Raw genomic sequence first — 18,697 nt, forward strand, 5'->3', positions numbered from 1 at the left:
TACTCGTCAAGGTTCCTCTTGAAGAGTGATAGTGAGGGGCTCTGTCTTATGTGGATCGTGACCTTGTTCCATAGCAAGGGAAGCTTTTGCGAAGGGAATCTATCCCTCCAGCATGTTCTGTTCTTTGTTGTGCTGAGGTTTATATCCCTAGAGCGTGTAGATTTGGTTTTGCTAAGATGGAGCATGTTCAACAGTTCTGGGTTGGACATGTCTCTGTATGTTAGATAGAGACCGCCTTCTAGATTTGGTTTTGCTAAGATGGAGCATGTTCAACAGTTCTGGGTTGGACATGTCTCTGTATGTTAGATAGAGATCGCCTCTGAGAAGGCGGTATGCAACAGAGAAAAGACATATTTTTTTCAGTCGTGCTGCATAGGGCAACTGTTTGAGGCCAGTAATCCTTAGTGAGGTACCTCTGTGGTCTCTCCAGCTGCTGGAGATGCCTAGCTAGGTGCATTCCAGTTGGCTAGTTACATGTTCATACAATGCACTGGTGTATGATTCTGCAGTCTTGCTGCTATTGTCCATTGGCATGGGTGCTGTGAAGTTAGTCCCCTCCATTTTTTAGAAGCCCAGATTAAGCTTTGGAGAAGTTTTTTCAAGGTGGCCACCTTTGCAGGGGGTTGTGGGTGATTTTAGTTTGTGTTTGGATCTAACCAGGGAGGAATTAACTGTTGGTGTAGAGCAACGTTCACCCATGTTCTTGATAACCAGGTCAAGGATATTGCTCCCTCTAGTGAGGACCAGGATGAGCTGCTCCAGAGCATTGGAATTGATGAATTCCAGGAAGTGGTGATCCAGTGCATTGATACAGGAATAGTTTTCCCAGTTGATGAAGGGGTAGTTGAAGTCTCCTAGTATGACAGTGTTGGTCTGGACCTTGATAGATTCCAGGGTGCTTAGGAACATGGAGTGGGAGTCTGAGGATATGTTTGGGGCCCAGTAACAGGCTATGATCTGAAGCGCTGTCTTACCCAATATTAGTTGTACCTGAAGTATCTCAGCTGCATTATGATGGGTTACTAGTCTGAAGGTGTGTAGATCCTTTATGAATATGGAGACACCACCACCTTTGGAGCTTCCAGCATGCTTTCTGCCTCCTTAAACCAGGTCTCCATTAGAGCACAAATGTTGACATTCTCCATTTTGAGTGCATCTTCAGATTTAGACTTCTAGTGTTGAACAGCATGACACTCAGATTGTATTTGTTTATAGCTGTTACGTTGGAATTTTGGTCTTTGGAACACTGCCTAAAAAAGGTGCTAAAATGGCTTCCACTAGACACCAAAGTATGGTTGCAGTAGGGAAGAATGACTTTATTCTTGGTGTGCATATATAGATGAAGTACACGATTGCTGGTTTTTTGCATTCTCTTGGAACTGGATGCAATGCAACTATCCAGTACAGACATGCGTAATGTGCGAGTCATGGCACTTGATAACTTAAGTGCAGTAATGGCATTTATTATTTTACCTATTTTGTGCAGAGTGAACCCCTTCACTGCCAGCATAGGAACGAAAGAAGTGTGTGAAATGTATTTTATTTGAAAATAAGCCTCCTATATTTAGAGCAGTGTGGGTGAACATGTAATATGGCATTGGAGGTACCATCTACCATGGCACAATAGGTAATTAAGATGCTTCTGAATTTGAGTTGTTTGTAGTAGGGCATTGCTTGGGTGGTTTAATCATAGGTTCATAGGTTTATACTAGGCTATCTGCCCTAAGGCATTTATAAGCCTAGCCCAAAGTTCTGTGGCTTACGCCACCCCTTATATGAAAAAATACTGTACCCATTAGTTTGGTGTGCCTCTGTCCAGCAGTGACACAGATGATTCCTGGGGTAAACCTACGATCTCCCATCAGTTTGACTTTCCTCCTCTTTTATTTCAGGAGCAGAAATTGATGTTCATATGTTTATTATACACCATTGTAGGCCGATGGCTTTTTGAAAAACATTGACTCTCTGAACTTTGGGTTAACTCATTCCCTCCAGTATGGCTTTTTTGAGTATGTACTGTAAACTCCCTAGTGGCTGTGGCTTGAGCCTTATCACTTTACAGTTCAAACAAATATTCATATCTCTGTAACTAAGTAAATGGCAAATGATTCAGGATAAATTAATCTTGCTTTAGACTGGATTTTATAAGCAAAAAATAAAGGCAGCAAATATTAATTTTGTCATGTATAAACCGCTTATGACATCTCTGTAACCAGTCAAGCAAGACTCATACTGCCAGCAAGAATTTCTTCATATGTTTTCATATGAGGCTATATAGCTCTGTGTGTTTCCTGAATGTTGAGATATTTAGAGAAATATGAAAATTATTACAATGCAAATAGTGTACAAATAATCTCTCAAGCTGTATTAGATCGACTATCAAGACAGCTGTTTGCCAGTGTGTAAGCTTTAAGATGAAATCTTCTGATACCTTGTATTTAGCATCATTTTGGAATTAATACAAATATGAACTAGCAATATTTGACACCTAGAGGCATTAGTAGGAGGTAATTGCAGAAATGCCTGGAGGTGCACTCGTCTGTAATGAGTTAAGTTTCATTGTTAAACCAATTTGAGAGTCTAATTGATGATGATCTCATAAAAATGTTGTGGATAATTAGTAGTAATGTAGGTAGTTCACCTAGAACAGTGTTTGGGGATAAAATTATTGATTGTGCTTAAGTGGCAAAGTATTGGGTATGGTTGAGCATTGACTCGAAAAGATAGTCATTAAATGCTTTGAACATTAAAATTGCTTTCCCTCCACAGTGTCTGCAATGGAGTGAGTACAGATTTCATTGCCTACATTTTTTTAGGGTAATCCAATCTCTAACAGATGGGATACACTTCTGTAGACTGAGGTGTACACACTGCAATCAGTGCATTTGTTCTGCTGATTGTATATGAAAAATGTGGTTGTGCATCTCACAAAGGCTTGAGTACACCAAGTCAGAGCAAGTGACATTTATCCCTGAGTGAGTGAGACCTTGGCATAATATCCAGACAGTGCAAAGCCTTACTTTTGATAGAGGTGAAATGCTGATTTCTTAACTACTTCCAAGGCTGCACTTTTCAGAAATATTGAATGTGAAGTTGTTCAATCTCGCCGTTTGTTCTTTACACGTGGGTTTGGAGCCGATCCATCAGCTCCGAGTCGGCCACTTTCCAAGCTCAAAATCTTTGAGTTAGCTCAAGGCACAGTCCCTATCCCATGATGCTCTCCTACCAACCCCAGATCTAGTTTGCCGCTGCAACGGATCGCACGATCTTCGGAGGAAGCTTGGGCCAGTAACCTTCTTATCTTAAAGGAATTTAAAATTTCTTATTAGACTGTCAGGGATCTGATATTTGTGAGACTTCTCATATTTCTTGTAATTGTTGTTCAGTGAGTTAATTGGAAATTATATTTTTGTCTTCTAATTTGGAGCGGTTGCTCCTAGGCCTTTAGCCTTTCTTGAGTTGCATTTACTTGACAGGGCTCTGTCAAATGTAATTCCCTATCCCCTTATTTTTCTTAGAATTATTGTATTTGAATTTTTGTTTGTGTCACATTATTCTTGGTCATTGCAGTTCAGGGATCTGAACTTTCTAAGGAGTTCTGTGGTTTCTACTTTTTGATATCAGGGATCTGATATTTCTGTGTAATTTCTGTTTATAATGTCTGAGAAACAGAAATCTGGATTTAAAAGGTGCTACTGTGGACAGATGTCCATCACTGATAACCATGTTTCTTGTGTGTACTGCTTGGGTCCACTACATTTACAAGAAGATTACTCTATTTGTCATTCCTTCAGTGGCAGGGTTTTATTAGAGAGGCAAAGGAAATTGGTCGATAGAGGGCTGTTGAAGCCATATTTTCAAGAAGCATTAGATAAGACTGACCAGACCTCCCAGTCCTCAGAGGTCGAAGTCTTCTAAGGTGTCATCTGAGCACAAGTCTTCTGTTCTGAGCACCTCTGGGAAGACTCGGTCGCCGGATCCACAGCCTTCGGAGCCCTGCATGGAATTCTTGCCTCGGAGCCAAATTATTGTGTTGGAGCCGGTGTCGGAAGTTTTAAGTCTCCGATCCTTAAGTCGGTGGCTTCTTGGCTCCTTCGGCCCCGTTCTTCCGGTACCCTTTCCTATATCGATGTGGACCTCGTGCTGCAGAGACTTTTGGTGAACCTGGCCCTGGCCAAATTGCTTTCAGCTTCGACCAAGTTGACTTCGAAGCCTACAACCCCCCCACCATGATTTCTGCTCCTTCGAGGCTAGTTGAGCCTTCAGAGCCAGAAAGAGAGGATCTGATAGTGGTGGAACCCTCTGAGCCGAGGCCTGTTCTAGTGCCCTCTGCTCTGTTGACCTTGACTTATGCCATTCTGATTGAAGAGTGTCTGAGGCGACACTCTCTCTCACTGGTTCCGGGGGGGAGAGAGTCGAATCGACGCTTTAGTTCCGACTCTCCCTCTTGGGGCTTCGGCGCAGATGAGCTCAGTTCCATCCTCTGGTTCAGAGCCCGTGGTCTCTGCCCCTGGGAGGTTGCCGTCTTCTTCAGAACCGGTGGACTCCTTGGGTTGGGAAACAGGTGCCTTCGATGTCATGAGGAGGGTCATGTCTGCTAAGACCCTTACCTCTTCCTCCCCTAAAGGATTGCATTCTGTCTGTACACCACAAGTCCCCACCAAGCGTCGAGACTCAGAGCCTCAGGTAACACCATTGGGTGATCCCTGCTTGACTGTTCACCAGACTGATGAAGTCCCCAGAAAAAGACTGTGCAAGAGGAGGCATTTAGATTCCCCTCAGGAATCCTTAACATCAGGCACTGACTTAAAGAATCAGAAGGGTCCCCACGGTCCTCCTCTGAGGATATCTTATTTGCAGACATCCTGGAAATATTAAGGCAGAGGGGTGACTGGCAGTCCCTTACCCCCACTGAGGACGAGTCAGTGCTCCTGAAGGCCTTTGGGTCTCAACCTTCCACCTCCTGGGTTACTCCGCCCTTTGACGAATTAATGGACTTGGTCGCTCGAAGGGTGTGGGAGTCTCCTGATTCCATGGAACTGGTCCCTCGGAGGTCCAACACATTTATTCACCTCAAGACCGGTCCTTTCTTACAAAGGGAGTCCCCGTTGAGGCTATGGTGGTGGCGGCAGCCACCAAGAAAGATGTCAGAAACCTCGTCTTCTGTTCATCCTCCTAATAATGACTCTTAGGACTATGGAGAGATATGGGAAACGCATCTTTAGTTCTGCGACATTTGCAATGAGATCGCTCCACTATTTGACCCACTTTACCCGTCTTCAAGGGCAAAACAGATTATGCTGTTTTGGAGAAAGTAACTGCACAGCTTAACACCCTTAATTCTATTGTGAGCTCGTCCATGCGGCTTATTTCTTATGCACCCGATGGATTGAGCTAGGCAGCAGGCTCAGCGATATCTCTGCAGAGACAATCCTGGATGCACTTATGCTCCTTTGTGGAAGCCTTCAAGTCTTCCTTTAATACCCCATTTGATGGCTCTTCCTTGTTTGGGCCTAAAGTCAAGGAGACACTCACTAGGTGTGAGCAGGAAGGAAAGACTCTATCTGCCGTAGGAGTCCGTTTTTCCACCCCCACTACACCATACCCCAAAGGGCAGAAAGGTGGAAAAATGTGGTTCCGAAAGTCTCAAGGAGCCTTCCAGAACACACACAGTGACCCCCCCCCTCCAGGGGCAGAGGAGGGGGGGTAATAATGATGCCACCCAGATGGCAGAGGGGGTCCGCAGAACTAGGGTGACAGGGAGCAGTTCCTTGGCAAGCCCTATCAGCACTGAGAGGAGGCCTGACCGTCCTGCTCTGGAGACAGTCGGGGGTCACTTAGCTTTATACCCAGACGCCTGGCTAGGAATTACATCAGATTCTTGGGTAAAAAGCATAATTACCAGAGGTTACATCATTCCCTTTTCAGAATCCCCTTCCATTCGTACAAGAATCCCAGACGTTCCAGTCTGCAGAATCTAGCAACCATAGAAATTCAAAGGCTGCTAGAAAAAGTCATCCAGCCAGTCACAGCGGACCAGATAGGATCCGGAACTTACTCCAGGTTCTTTAGTTCCAAAGAAAACAGGGGACTGGAGGCCCATTTTAGATCTCAGCAAACTAAATACCTTTGTCAAAAAGGAAACATTCCGGATGGTCACGCTTCAATCAATACTCCCGTTTCTTGAAACTGGCGATTGGGTGTGCTCTGTAGATCTCAAGGATGCGTACTACCACATCAAAATGGCCAGGCCATCCAGAGATCACTTGCATTTCTGGCTGGGGGCCAGTCACTACCAATTCCGAGCTCTGACCTTTGGTCTCACCACAACCCCCAGAGTGTTCACCAAATGTAAGGCAGTGGTTACTGCTTACCTGAGACGTTTAGGATTCCGGGTGTTTCCATATCTAGATGACTGGCTCCTCACTGCCACCACCAGGCATCAACCAATTTGCGCCAGAGATTACACTATCAAACTGTGTTCCAGGTTGGGCATAACCTTAAATTTCGAAAAATCTGCTTTGTTGCCGTCGCAGCATATTTCCTTTATAGGAGCAGATCTAGACACCACCACCTCCTTGGTCAGATTGCCTCAAGAAAGAGTAATATCTTTGCGAAGTCAAGTGTCCCATTTGTTAATGGAAAGGAGAGTTCCAGCATTCCAGGTTCTGAAACTGTTGGGCACCATGGCAGCTACACTCATAGCGGTTCCTCTGGGACGAATGCACATGAGGCTACTCCAATGGCTACTATTCGCACACTGGTCTTAGCAGCTTCCAATGTCTCACAAGATTGTTCTGACATATGCTTGCAAAAAGGACCTTCTTTGGTGGTTGAACAGCCACCAAGTTACTGTAGGTCACCCATTTGTACTTCCCCCCTCCCACAGCCACAGTGACCACAGATGCTTCCCTGCTAGGGTTTGGGGGGGGGGGGCTATTTCAGGGAAGAACTGTTCAAGGCACTTGGTCAGACAAGGAATCTCATTTGCACATCAATGTCTTAGAGCTGAGAGTGGTGTTTCTAGCATTGCAACACTTTCACAACTCTCTACCACGAGAGACTATTGCAATACAGACCGACATGTCAGTCTAGTAAATCAGCAAGCAAGGGGGAACCGAGTCTTACCCCTTATGCCGAGAGGCCCTGAGACTTTAGCAGTAGGCTGTGTCCACCAGGCGGCACTTTCTGATAGCAACGCACATACCTGGGTCATCCAACGTGATAGCGGACAAACTGAGCATAGCCAGTCTGTTGCCTCATGAGTGGTCCCTCAAAGAACAAGTGGTGGAAAGGATATTCCGCAGATGGGGGCCAGCCTTGCTGCAACCTTTTTGCATCTCCGATGAATGCCAAATGCAGAAGCTACTTTGCCCTGTACCCCCCACCGGGGACAGCCCAGGGGACTCACTTGTACATGATTGGCCCTCGGGTCTCCTATATGCCTTCCCTCCAATCCCTCTGATTCCCATATTCTTAAAGAAAGCCAAAAGCCTGGGAAGGACTAATAGCCCTGTTTTAGCCTCTGCAGATATGGTTCCCCTTCTTACAGCAATACCAAGTGGAAGAACCTTGGGTTCTGGACCCATTGCCAGACCTTTTGACCCATTCGTTGGGAATTCTTCATCCCTGTCTTGTCTCCCTCAAACTGACAGATTGGCTGCTGCACTTCTCAATCTAGCCAGGTCACATGATTTGTCTCCAGTGGTTCAACATATTTTAGTTTCCTCTCAGTCTCCACCAGGAAAGTTTATAATGGCAAATGGAGGCGATTTGTTCATTGGGCTTCTCAGCATGGTATTGATCCCTATGTTGCCTGTATTCATAGTATTCTGGAATTCTTGACTTTACTATTTCACGGTGGTGCTGCAGCTTCTACGATAAGGGTTCAGTTAGCTGCCATATCTAACTTCCATGTGGGATGCAGTGGCTCAAACATTATGTCCCACAGATTATGTAAAACCTTTTTGAAAGGGACTCTGCACCTTAGGCCACCTATCGGACATTCTGTTACTCTTTGAAATCTGAATTTGGTGCTATCTCAACTCATTCTTCCACTTTTTGAGCCTGCATCATCTTGTCCTTTGAAGTTCCTTTCTTGGAAGTCAATTTTCCTAGTGGCTATTACTTCTGCTCGTAGAGTTTCTGAACTACAAGCACTTTCTATCAGGCCCCCATATCTAGTCTTTCACCCTGACAGAGTGTCTTTAAGAACAAATCCAACTTTTCTTCTTAAGGTCTGCTCAGAGGCAAATTTGAACCAGTCTGTTGACCTTCCTACTTTTTTAGACATCATGCTAATAGAATGGAGTACATAAGCTTGATGTTCACAGACAATTGAGGTTTTACTTTGACAGAACAAAAGAATTTAGGAAATCTGATCAACTATTCGTTTCCTTTGCAGGCAATAAGAAACGTTTGTATCCAGTTACATTCTCCAAATGGATTGCTGATTGTAGAACATTTGTATATTCTTCAGCTAAACAACTTTTAGAACGTGAGGTGAAAGCTCATTCTACCAGGGCTGTTTCTACATCTTTAGCCCGCGCAAGCGCGTATACCTTTGGACACCATTTGTGCAGCTGCTACTTGGTCCAAACCTCCTACATTCATTTATCACTCATTATAAAGTGGACAGGGCTTCCTTTGGTTCCACCATTCTCAGGAATATACTCCCGTGAGCCACCCAGGATTAGGGTGCTTGGGACGCATGTGTAAAGAACAAACGGAGAGATTGAACAACTCACATGGAACGTTATGGTAAGAACATAACTTCTTTTTTGTAAAAGTTGAAGTTCTCCAGTCTTTAATTTGTCAGAACTAAAAGAAAAACCATAATCATTAGTCTAGCTACTTATATTGTCACTGGTTTGTACTAAAAAAAAAAAAAAAAAAAAAAGCTGGTCTTCATCAGCATATTTATTCACCCAAGATGATGGTGGTGGTGAAGTAGAATAAAAACTTAAATATCAGATGTTTAAGATCCAAGTCAGCTACTCCAGCAGTTGGTCTAAAATCTATGGATGTGCTAAATTAATCATAAAACTAATACATTTGTCAAAGTTGGATTACCAGAAAGTAAAGCTATGCTGTCAAAGGTCAAGTTGAGTGTTAATTTAAGGTAGGGTCAGTCTAAAGTTTAGTCTTCCTCTTAAAGCATTTGGATATTAGTGAGGAAATATTAATTTTTCCTCTAGTTTTTAATATAAATTTTTTTTTACTTTTTTCAAAAATCAGTATAACACTACATCTCCTCATAAAGCAGAACATTTTACTCTGTAAACTAAGATAATATACAACCATATTGACCAGATGGGGTTTTACTAATTAAAACACCTGGAATATTAACTGGGCCTCATAGAAGTTTTATTACATGTTCCCTTTAAGGAGATAAATACAAATTTCTTTTGAAATAAATAGGGCAAATTGCATTGAGAGTCGAGACAGGGATAGATTTATATTATGTCATTCTCATTTTTAGTGTACTGGTCTGATTTTGATCAGTGATGCATCTAGCTCGTACTTCTCAACCACTTTGTACAAGAACTCTGGGCAAGCCAAAAATAATGGGGGGAGGGCAAAGGCCCCAAAATGGGAACAAGCTTTAAATATTCTTGTAAACTTAAAATTTTCTAGAATAAGATTTTGCATCAACTTGTGTTTTCTGAAAGAAAGGTCTAAAACTGAAGTGCTTGTATTTGGTGACCTGAAGTCCTAAAATAACAGATTTTATAAGGGATATACCAAAATTATGAGGCAAAAATCTGGACAGTTGAGAGGTATGGTCTAGCGCGATAATTAATCATGAAAATTTGGTATTTAAACAAGAATTGATGTATGTTTTATAGTTATTTGTTAGTATAATTGTCAGCTAACTTTCATATTGCAGTATGGAATGTCTTTACTGATTTTTATGTAAATTTTATTTATTGAGGTAGGATGTTATCTAAATTTTATGATCATTGAAAGCAATAAGAATGGAATGTGTTTGGATCAGAGTTGTAATTTTCTGATGTTGGTGTTACAGGAAGGAAGAAACAAAAAGTAGCTAAAGAGCGAGCCAGCATTTCTAAGGTGAGTGTTTTGTTCATTTATGTTTGTAAAATGTAAGTTACTGAATGTGTTTCCATAAACATTTCATGAAGGGCCGATCTTGTCTCCTGAACCTGATTTACTACTTCAAATCAGTCTCCAGAGCTGTGGACGAGGGTAAGGTGGTCCCCACAGCCTATCTGGACCTTGCCAAGGCCTTCAACACCATCCCCACTCTGGAATCATAGATAAACTTACTTAGCTGGGCATTCATCTCTACATCACTCGATGGGTTGCCAATTGGCTTACTGACAGAACCCACACTGTAAAAGTAGCAGACTCCAAATCCAGCTCCAGACAAGTGGAGTACCTCAGGGTTCAGTGTTTGGACCGATCTTGTTTGGCATCTATTTCTCAGAAGTACAGGCCAACACTAAGGAACATGACTGCAGATTGGGAGCCATTATTGAATCACCGAATGATGTGGATATTCTACAAAAGAGCCTTACAGAAACGGATGCTTGATGCCAGAGCCATGGGCTCCCAGCTCAATGCCAAGAAATGTATAGTTATCCCCTTTGGGGAAAAAACATATACCTGTGAATTACCACATAGGTGGCAGTGCACTAAACACCAAAAAGTGTGATGGGAGACTAGGGGACACAGGTGGACAGTGGTCTCACCTTCGATAACCACATCAAACAGTCAGGAAATCCTATGTGGGACACCATCACTAAGGCCTTTTCATCCAGAAAAAGGAAGTCATTGTCCCACTGTACTCATCCCTCATTAGTCCCGTTATAGAATACAACACCCCTTTTGGTATGTACCTCTCAAGAATTTGCAACAACTGGAAAGGCCGCAGAAGTACCTCACTAAAAGAATCACAGGGCTAAAGCAGCTGCCCTATGCTTACCATAAAAAAAAAACTCTAGCTATACTCTTGTCGCATGTCATCTACTCTGAGGCGATCTCTGCTTAACATACAAGGCCATGTCAAACCCAGAGCTGTTGGACATGCTACACTTAAAGAAATCCCAATCCCTCAGAGCCACACGCTCCAGGGATCTAAACCTTGTCATCACAATGAGCAAAACATGCTGGAGGGATAGGTTCCTGACCCAGAGACTCCCTAAACTCTGGAATAGATTGCCCATACATGTCAAGCAGAGTGCCTCTTTGGCCCTCTTCAAAAGGAATCTTGATGATTGGATGAGATATAGGAAATTCATCCCAGGGATCACATCAGTCAGCCTACTAGACAGGGGTCCAGGGAGTTAAATATTGTGGGAAGAAATAGCCAGGGAATTTTTATGGCTAGGCTAGGCCAATAGCCTAGTACCAACCTATGAACCTATTTAAAAAAAAAAAAAAAAAAAAAAAAAAAAAAGTCCGTGTGATACAGTGTATTAGTGTGTGCGATTGTTTTGAGTGGTCTTACATTTTTTTTGCTTCACTTTTCACCAAGAATTGTTGGTATTCCACTGATTGAAGGTGGTTATGCTGAAACCGATATGGAGGATTAAACTTTGATTTGCCTACCACATGGCTAAGTTTTGAGTCTTTATTTGCCATTTACATCTGAGTGCTGGGCAATTGTGTGGTTTTCCATCAGTGTGCCTATTTGAGAGAGATTTGTTCCAAGACAAAATGTACAAAGAGCTGATCTTGTTTTGGGATGACTATAACTTGGAGAAGTGATCCATTTGTGGACAGCCCCCCCCCCCCCCAAAAAAAAAATATATAGTATGCTTTACTTGTATAGTCTGTCTGTGGAAAATACCAGCGAGCCCCCAAGTTCTAATCTTCAGTCCCCTCATGAAAAAAAATGAAGTTTTAAACACACTGACTCTGTTTTCCCAAGGCTACAGTATCTAGGCTTGGTCACTTTTTTCTCATTGATTATGATAGGTTGGGGGTAGACCATCGAGGTTTCATGCGAGATGCTCTAGTGGTTTGTTTCATTGCTGTTTCTGTGGGAACTCTGGAATCCTTGGCTCTCCCTCCTCCAACATTACTAAATTTGGCTCCTGTTCTTTTGCTTGTGCTGCAATTTGTTCAATCAGAACTTATTCTGTGGAAGCAGGCCTTGATGACGTAGACAGTTTTGATATTGTTGTTGGGGCCTAAATCGATGCAGAGTACAGTAGTGTCGTCATGGCTTTGTATCAACATTCCCAGAGTCGCATGTCCTCCTAAATCTGTTTTGCAAGTACCATTGCTGCTTGTGCTAACTACCAACTGTAGCTTGCCTGACGATTTTTCCTTTGTGCCAGGTCTTTCCACGTTAGTACAGCTGTCAACTTAGTGTCAAACCAGGAAACAGTTTTGCAGTTGTTCCCTCTGATATTGTTTGCAAGCCCTAATGCTACCTCCTTCCTTGCTTGAACAGCCTGCTTCTGAGCCCTCAACCTTCCAGTCTCTCTGTCTACAGCAGGTTAGTGGGACTGCAGCCTTTCTTGGGACATCTTGTGCAGATGTGTAGTAAATCAAAGGTCTCTTCCTCTTAATTCCCCCTTCTGAAGCGACTCTTTTGAAGAGCTACTGAAAGATCTAATTTAAGTAAACACCTGTACTCTTCTCTGGAGTCTACTACTGATATGGAGGATAAGAAATATTCTGACTCCATCACATCACTGTTTGGACTTCTCGTATTTCTTCATAGCATTCTTTTTAAAAGAAACCTCTTCATTAAAGTGTCACCTATGACATAGGCAGTCATACGTTTATGTAAATGAACCATACTAACATAATTTCATTTGCAAACATTACTTGGCTCATTCAAATCCAGCATTGTTTTACCCATTCCTCTTTTGCATGTTTTTTTTCCCACAGTTCCCATTTTTTCTATGTAGTTTGCTCATGTCCTTAAGTTCCCAGTTCAGTTGTTTTATTTGTGTTACTATATTTACTATTCTAGTACAGTTGGTTTACACTTTGCTTTCCGTTTTGTACTAATTGCTTTTTTGTCAGTCGCCATAATTTAGACTCTTGCAAGGCCTTACCATGTCTAGGCAGTTCCAATTCTGTATCATAGCTCAGAAGACCATTTCCTTACTTATACCAGTTTGCTCACCCAGTATTTCTGATAGAGTAGTCTGCAAGGAATTTAAGTCTGCTAACTCATTACACTCCCAGAAAATATGTTCCCAGTTGCCTTTTTCTTCCCCATCACACTTCCAATGTTTGCCATCTACCTGTGGAAAAAATTTTTGGAGTCTACTTGAAAGTGTTGGTATTTTTATACCCCAAGCAAAGATCCTAGATCTTCTAGACTTTGTTGCATATTTGAGTGACATGCATATATCCCCATTGTTTGACTTGCGTATCTACACTCTTTCAAGTCCTTTCAAACCTCCTCTTATAGTTGTCATGCAGTATTTTATGTACTGTACTAATTCATTTTTTTACAGCAGCCTCTGTTCTAGATTCTACTAAAAACTCTACTAGTGCTGGTCTTTCACTTCAGATCTCTCTCTTTCCTTCTATTTGCCTGTATTCTGCCTTCCCTATAAAGGATTGATATTAATCTTTAGCCCTCAGTCCAGATAAATTCTTGTTTTATTCTTCCCTCTATAATTATTTGCTTCCAATACCTTTGTTCTTTTTCCAGTTTTCTCCTAAAACTTCCTGCCCCCTCTTGCCTGTTGTCTGCAATCTAATTGCAGTCATCCCTATTGGCAGAATCTCGTTTCTCCTTTGTACATTTCTGTGTTGGCTTAGAATACTTTCTTCTACTTTATGAATATAATCTGTGTTTGTTCTCCTTAAGGATTTGAATCCAAAATCCCAGTCTGTCCTTGTTTCTTGAGCTTTCCCCAGTTTCATCATCATACCTTTCCACTTTGTGCTATGTATATGTGCCTCAGTTGTGTAGCTCTGAAAATACCCCATCAAATTGGGTAATCCCAATCTGCCTTGTTCTGTTTGAAATAATCATCTTATCCCACTTGATTCTTGTCGTCTTTTCTTTCTCAATAAAATCCTTCATATGTTTATTAATTGCAATCCACAACTTCTCTTGTTGATAAAAAATATGCCTGGCTTGTGTGTAACACCTAAAGGGACTTAAAACCATTTAACTACTTTTTATCTTGCTATCCATATCCATTTCTCAGGTTTTGTATTTTTTGATCCAATGTCAGTCTTCATTTATCTTTGGCCTATGTGGTTTCGTTCCGAATATCGGAACTGACTTTGCTGTTACTACAGCCCACAGGAACAAAAAAACACTCTTGAGCTTAAGTCCTACCCAGAATGCTCCTCTCCCATTTACCTCTGATCTCTCTTGCTGCTTTTCTGTGACAGAAGCATAACTGCTAGTGTTATATTATCTTATTTTCCTAGTCTTATGCCTTGTTGTAGGTTTCTTCCTCCTTAATGTTGTTGCTGTGGTATTTTTCTGTAGCCTACCCTTTTTTGATCACTGTTTGCTTCTCTTATACATTTCAGTGTACTCTGTGCTACCATCATTGGTAGTCTTTAGTTTCTTTTTTCTCCTAGTTAAAAAAAATAAAAATAAAAAAATAATGGTATTGTATACTTTTCTTTCTAAACTTCGTTGTAGTCTTTCCTGCCATTGCTCGTAGCTTTCTTTACCTTCAAGTATTCCCTTCTACCATTGTTGGTAGCCCACTTCCTTTCTATCTAGTTGATATAATTTTGAAGTGTGTTTGTTTGTATGTGTGCGTGTTTATCATGGTATAAGCAAGACTGACAAAGGGAAAGGTACCTCTGGTTTAAAAACAAAAAAAAAAGTCTGGAGTGTAACCTCAAATTTCCCAGTTTTGATGGGCACATGCACTGCATTTTCTGCTTGGGTCCAGTGTACTTGCAAGAAGATTGTTATATTTGCCATGGTTTCAGTTACTGGGCCCTAGTGGAAAGGAAAGAAAACTGTTGAAGGGGATGATTAAATCTGCTTTTGAGGTGTCCCTGTCTGGTCTTAGCAAAAATAAAACGGATTATGTTCTGTAGTCCTCTCTTGCCTTCATTCTTACACTTGGGATTGGAGCTGAACCTCTGCTCCGACTCGGCCATACTGTAGTTCAAAAACTTCTGGTTGGCTCAGGGCTAGGAGGTATCCCATGATGCATCACTAACAACCCTTATCTCGTTTGCCGCTTGTTCAGCTCAGACGTGATTCTTCTTGGCTGTGGCTAAGTGAAATTTTTCAATATCTTTGACTAGTTTGTTGGTTATAAACTTATTTTGAGTAGTCTGCAGAGAAATAAAAGCTTATACAGCTTTACTTTCCACTAATGCCTAGCGGCTCTGCAAATTGGCTGCTTAAACTGTGCAGATGTTAGTGAAGTGCAAAACGAATGCTTGGTTATAAAGGGACTGTCTTGAAAATCTCCAATACTGACTTTGACACTCTTAGCGAATGTAAGTGGCCTCCCCTTCATAATTGCTAGGACATAGTGACTTCTTATCTAAACCACACATTCTAGCTGTTCTGTTTGTAATGGCCAGGAATTTTCTTTTCTTCACCTGGAATTCCTTTACTGCGTAGTCGCACATAGACCAAACAGATTCTGTGCTGGTTTGCCAGCAGAAAATCTCTCAAATTCACACCCTGGCTTAGTGCCTAAAATAATGAATTCATTTAGCCGCTCACATAGCTACTACTTGGCCCATTGTTAAGTGCTGTGCGTGGGCTAAAAAGCACGTACCATACTTACCTAGTTGATTAAATAGCCAAGAACTCTCGCCCTTTAAAACCTAGCTTAGTGTTTCTTTTTTTGTAACAGCTCTCATAGCTAGTAAATTGCCCATATTTAAAGTGCTGTGCGTGGGCAACAAAAGCTAGTACCATACTTTCTTATTTGGTTAAATAGCCGAGAACTCTCACCTTTTAAAACATAGCTTAGTGTTTCTTAAAATTTGTGAATGATCACTTAGCCAGTGAATGACCCAAACTTAAAGCGCTGGGAAATGGGCTACAAAAGCAAGCCCCATTTTTTTTATCTAATTGTTTAAATATTTAGGAAATGTTATTACTGTTTAATGATCAGGAGCGGTGCTCTTTGCTATATTGACTAGCTTTGGTGCTTCATTTTAAAGCGTTGTTACCATCTACCTGTTTTTCTTGGACAATTCTCTCAGTTATATGTACCTCTGTAAGAACTAGAAATATCTGCTTACTCTAATTTAACTTGCTTTATGACATTCTAGTCTAGTCTTTGATTACCTAGCATAGCTGTCTGTTGAGACATGCTTACATTGTTTCAATTACTATCTGCATAATTGGTACCTCAGTAATATTATTGTATTTTTGGTTGTGTGAGCATTTTGTGAATGTGTAATTGTATCTTCTAGAGTTTCACTGCACTGCGTCTGTCTAAATACATGCACCTAACTAACGTAGACAAAATGTATATCTAGCTTGCAATTGTTGTTCCATGGCATCTATGTCTGCTGAGTGACAATGTTTTACTTCAACTGCCTAGGATATTTTTGCCTGTACTTTTTACTAAGGGCTGCCTGTTAATTTCTTGCCTATACATTTTTTTTCTCTCTCAAAAAGTTCCCAGCTTCCCCGCTACTCCTGAACCAGGACTTTAAGTACCTGCCTACCTGACAACCAAGGACCCTTTCAAGCTACCTGTAGTCTCATCCTACTGCCTTCATATCCCTGTACCCTCCGTGAAAAGGAAGCAAGAAAGTATGTTATTAACAGACTGGCAGTAAAAGAATAAGTCGGTAACCTTAACGCTTCCAGGTGGTTTAAAGAACGCTTCCCAGCCGGGACAGCCAACAGCCTCACTCCCCCCTACCCCTCTATATGGTAACCAGTATTCCTTTCTCACCTCTATTCTTTCCCCTTAGTTGAATATACTGCCTTTCCAATTCCCTGCCTAGCCTTTTCCTTGAAGGAACCTCTGCTGCAATACAATCTGTCCACTAGGTGGCACCAGTATCCAGCACTACCTTTATATGCCTGTCCCACAGCTTATAATATAATTATTTTCATTCCCCTGGCCTCAACACTTAATTGTGGCATAACCTCTTTCTTCCTCTTAATTGTGTTTTTTTTTTACTACAACCATCCAGCTGTCCTTCTACAACTGTAACTCCTGGCTCCCTCACCTCTTTACATACCTACCTTTGACTTACCTTCAGTAGTCTGCTTTCTTACTGATTTGTTCCTGAACTGTTCCCTTCATTTGTTTCTACCCCCTCTGTTCGCCCTGTGGGCTCACTCTGCTACCCTACCCTGCCCCCAAATCCCACCCACCCCCAGCACCTCTATTTATTCTTCCCATACTCCTCCCACCCATATCAATTAACTAATCAATAGTCCTCTCCTTATTACCCCTCCCACTCTTACCCCTCCCACTCCACTATCCCATACCTCTCTCTACTTGGTCTCCTCGTTGTAAATTTAATATAATCCCTTCTACTTCCATACCTCCTCCTCAATAGGCCAGTTCACTTCCACTATAATACTACCTTCAATACCCCCCATTCCAAACATGCCCTCCCCAATCCTCTATACTGTCCGGGTCCCTTGCTCCCTTCTTGCACTACTAATTCCTCTTTATTATACTACTTCTTACTCTTCCAAAGCACCCCCATGCTTAACTTCTATTCAAACTATCCCTTACACTCATCTGCAACCACCTTTATGTACTCACTTCCACTCTGTCTTCTCTTATTCCACCTAACCTACTGTACCTATTCTATCCCAAACACTTCACCACCACAACAAAAACCTTTACTCGTAAACTACTGCTAACCCCAATCAGCTTCCTATTATACAAACCCAAAAGGCGAAAAGTTATTTCTTGTAATGTCCTAGACTTATCTGGAGATATCCATCCCAACACCGGCCCTTGTCTCACTACAAATAACTCCTTCCCCCCACCCCTACTTCTCCCAGTACATACAACCCCTCCCCCTTCTTCCTCTGCCTTCTCACAACACTCTTAAGTTCTTCACTATCAGTGCCCAGAGCCTTAATAACAAAGTACAAGCTTGGATTAACCACAACCAACCTGACATCTTAGCCATCTCCGAAACCTGGCTAAAACCCCATATTGCGGACTCTGAAATCTTACCTCCTGGCTTCCATATCCACAGAAATGACCGATTTATTTTAAATAAAAAAAGGTGGCGGCTCTGCTCTAATCTACTCTAACATTCTTTCCTTAATCCCTCTTCAAATCCCAACTCCACAATTCAAAAATACTGAACTTAACTGCAAGTCTCCTATGATTGAATAAATATAAGAATATCTGCATTATTTCCCTATATATCTCCCCAGGCGACAACATCTCTACCCTTGAAAATTTATTGGGCCTCAACTGAAATAAAGTATGAAACTTACATTGTAGGCAACGTTAATATTGATTGGAATAAAATCAGCACGCATTCTCCCCCCCTATCCATTAACCTCTACAACTTCACCCAAGTAATCCATTCAACCACCCGTCATAACAAAATTCACCCCCCCAGGATCCATCATAGACTGGATCCTAGACTCCCATCCAAACAAAATAATTCACTCTGGCACTATCCCAGACACCTTTAGTGACCATTTCCCTGCTTTCATTCATCACTCCGCTAACTCCACCCAATATCAACACCATTACATTCCCACTCGTAATCTTAGCAACTTCAACCCCACAACTTTCTCAGAACATTTTTAAACAAATTGGCA

The 18,697-nt window shown here is 41.8% G+C and overlaps 1 protein-coding gene across 1 annotated transcript in view; it reads left to right on the forward strand.

The window, feature by feature from the left end:
- TOMM20 (translocase of outer mitochondrial membrane 20) overlaps positions 1-18,697 on the forward strand; it is a 198,893-nt gene that overhangs the window by 37,373 nt on the left and 142,823 nt on the right. The window contains exon 2 of the mRNA XM_044058161.1: positions 10,028-10,074. Coding sequence (XP_043914096.1) covers positions 10,028-10,074 — 47 coding nt within the window. The remainder of the gene's footprint in view (positions 1-10,027; positions 10,075-18,697) is intronic.

The sequence above is a fragment of the Protopterus annectens genome, chromosome 16.part0, assembly GCF_019279795.1.
Source record: "Protopterus annectens isolate FY-2018-M chromosome 16.part0, PAN1.0, whole genome shotgun sequence".
In the NCBI taxonomy this organism is placed as follows: Eukaryota; Metazoa; Chordata; order Ceratodontiformes; family Protopteridae; genus Protopterus; species Protopterus annectens.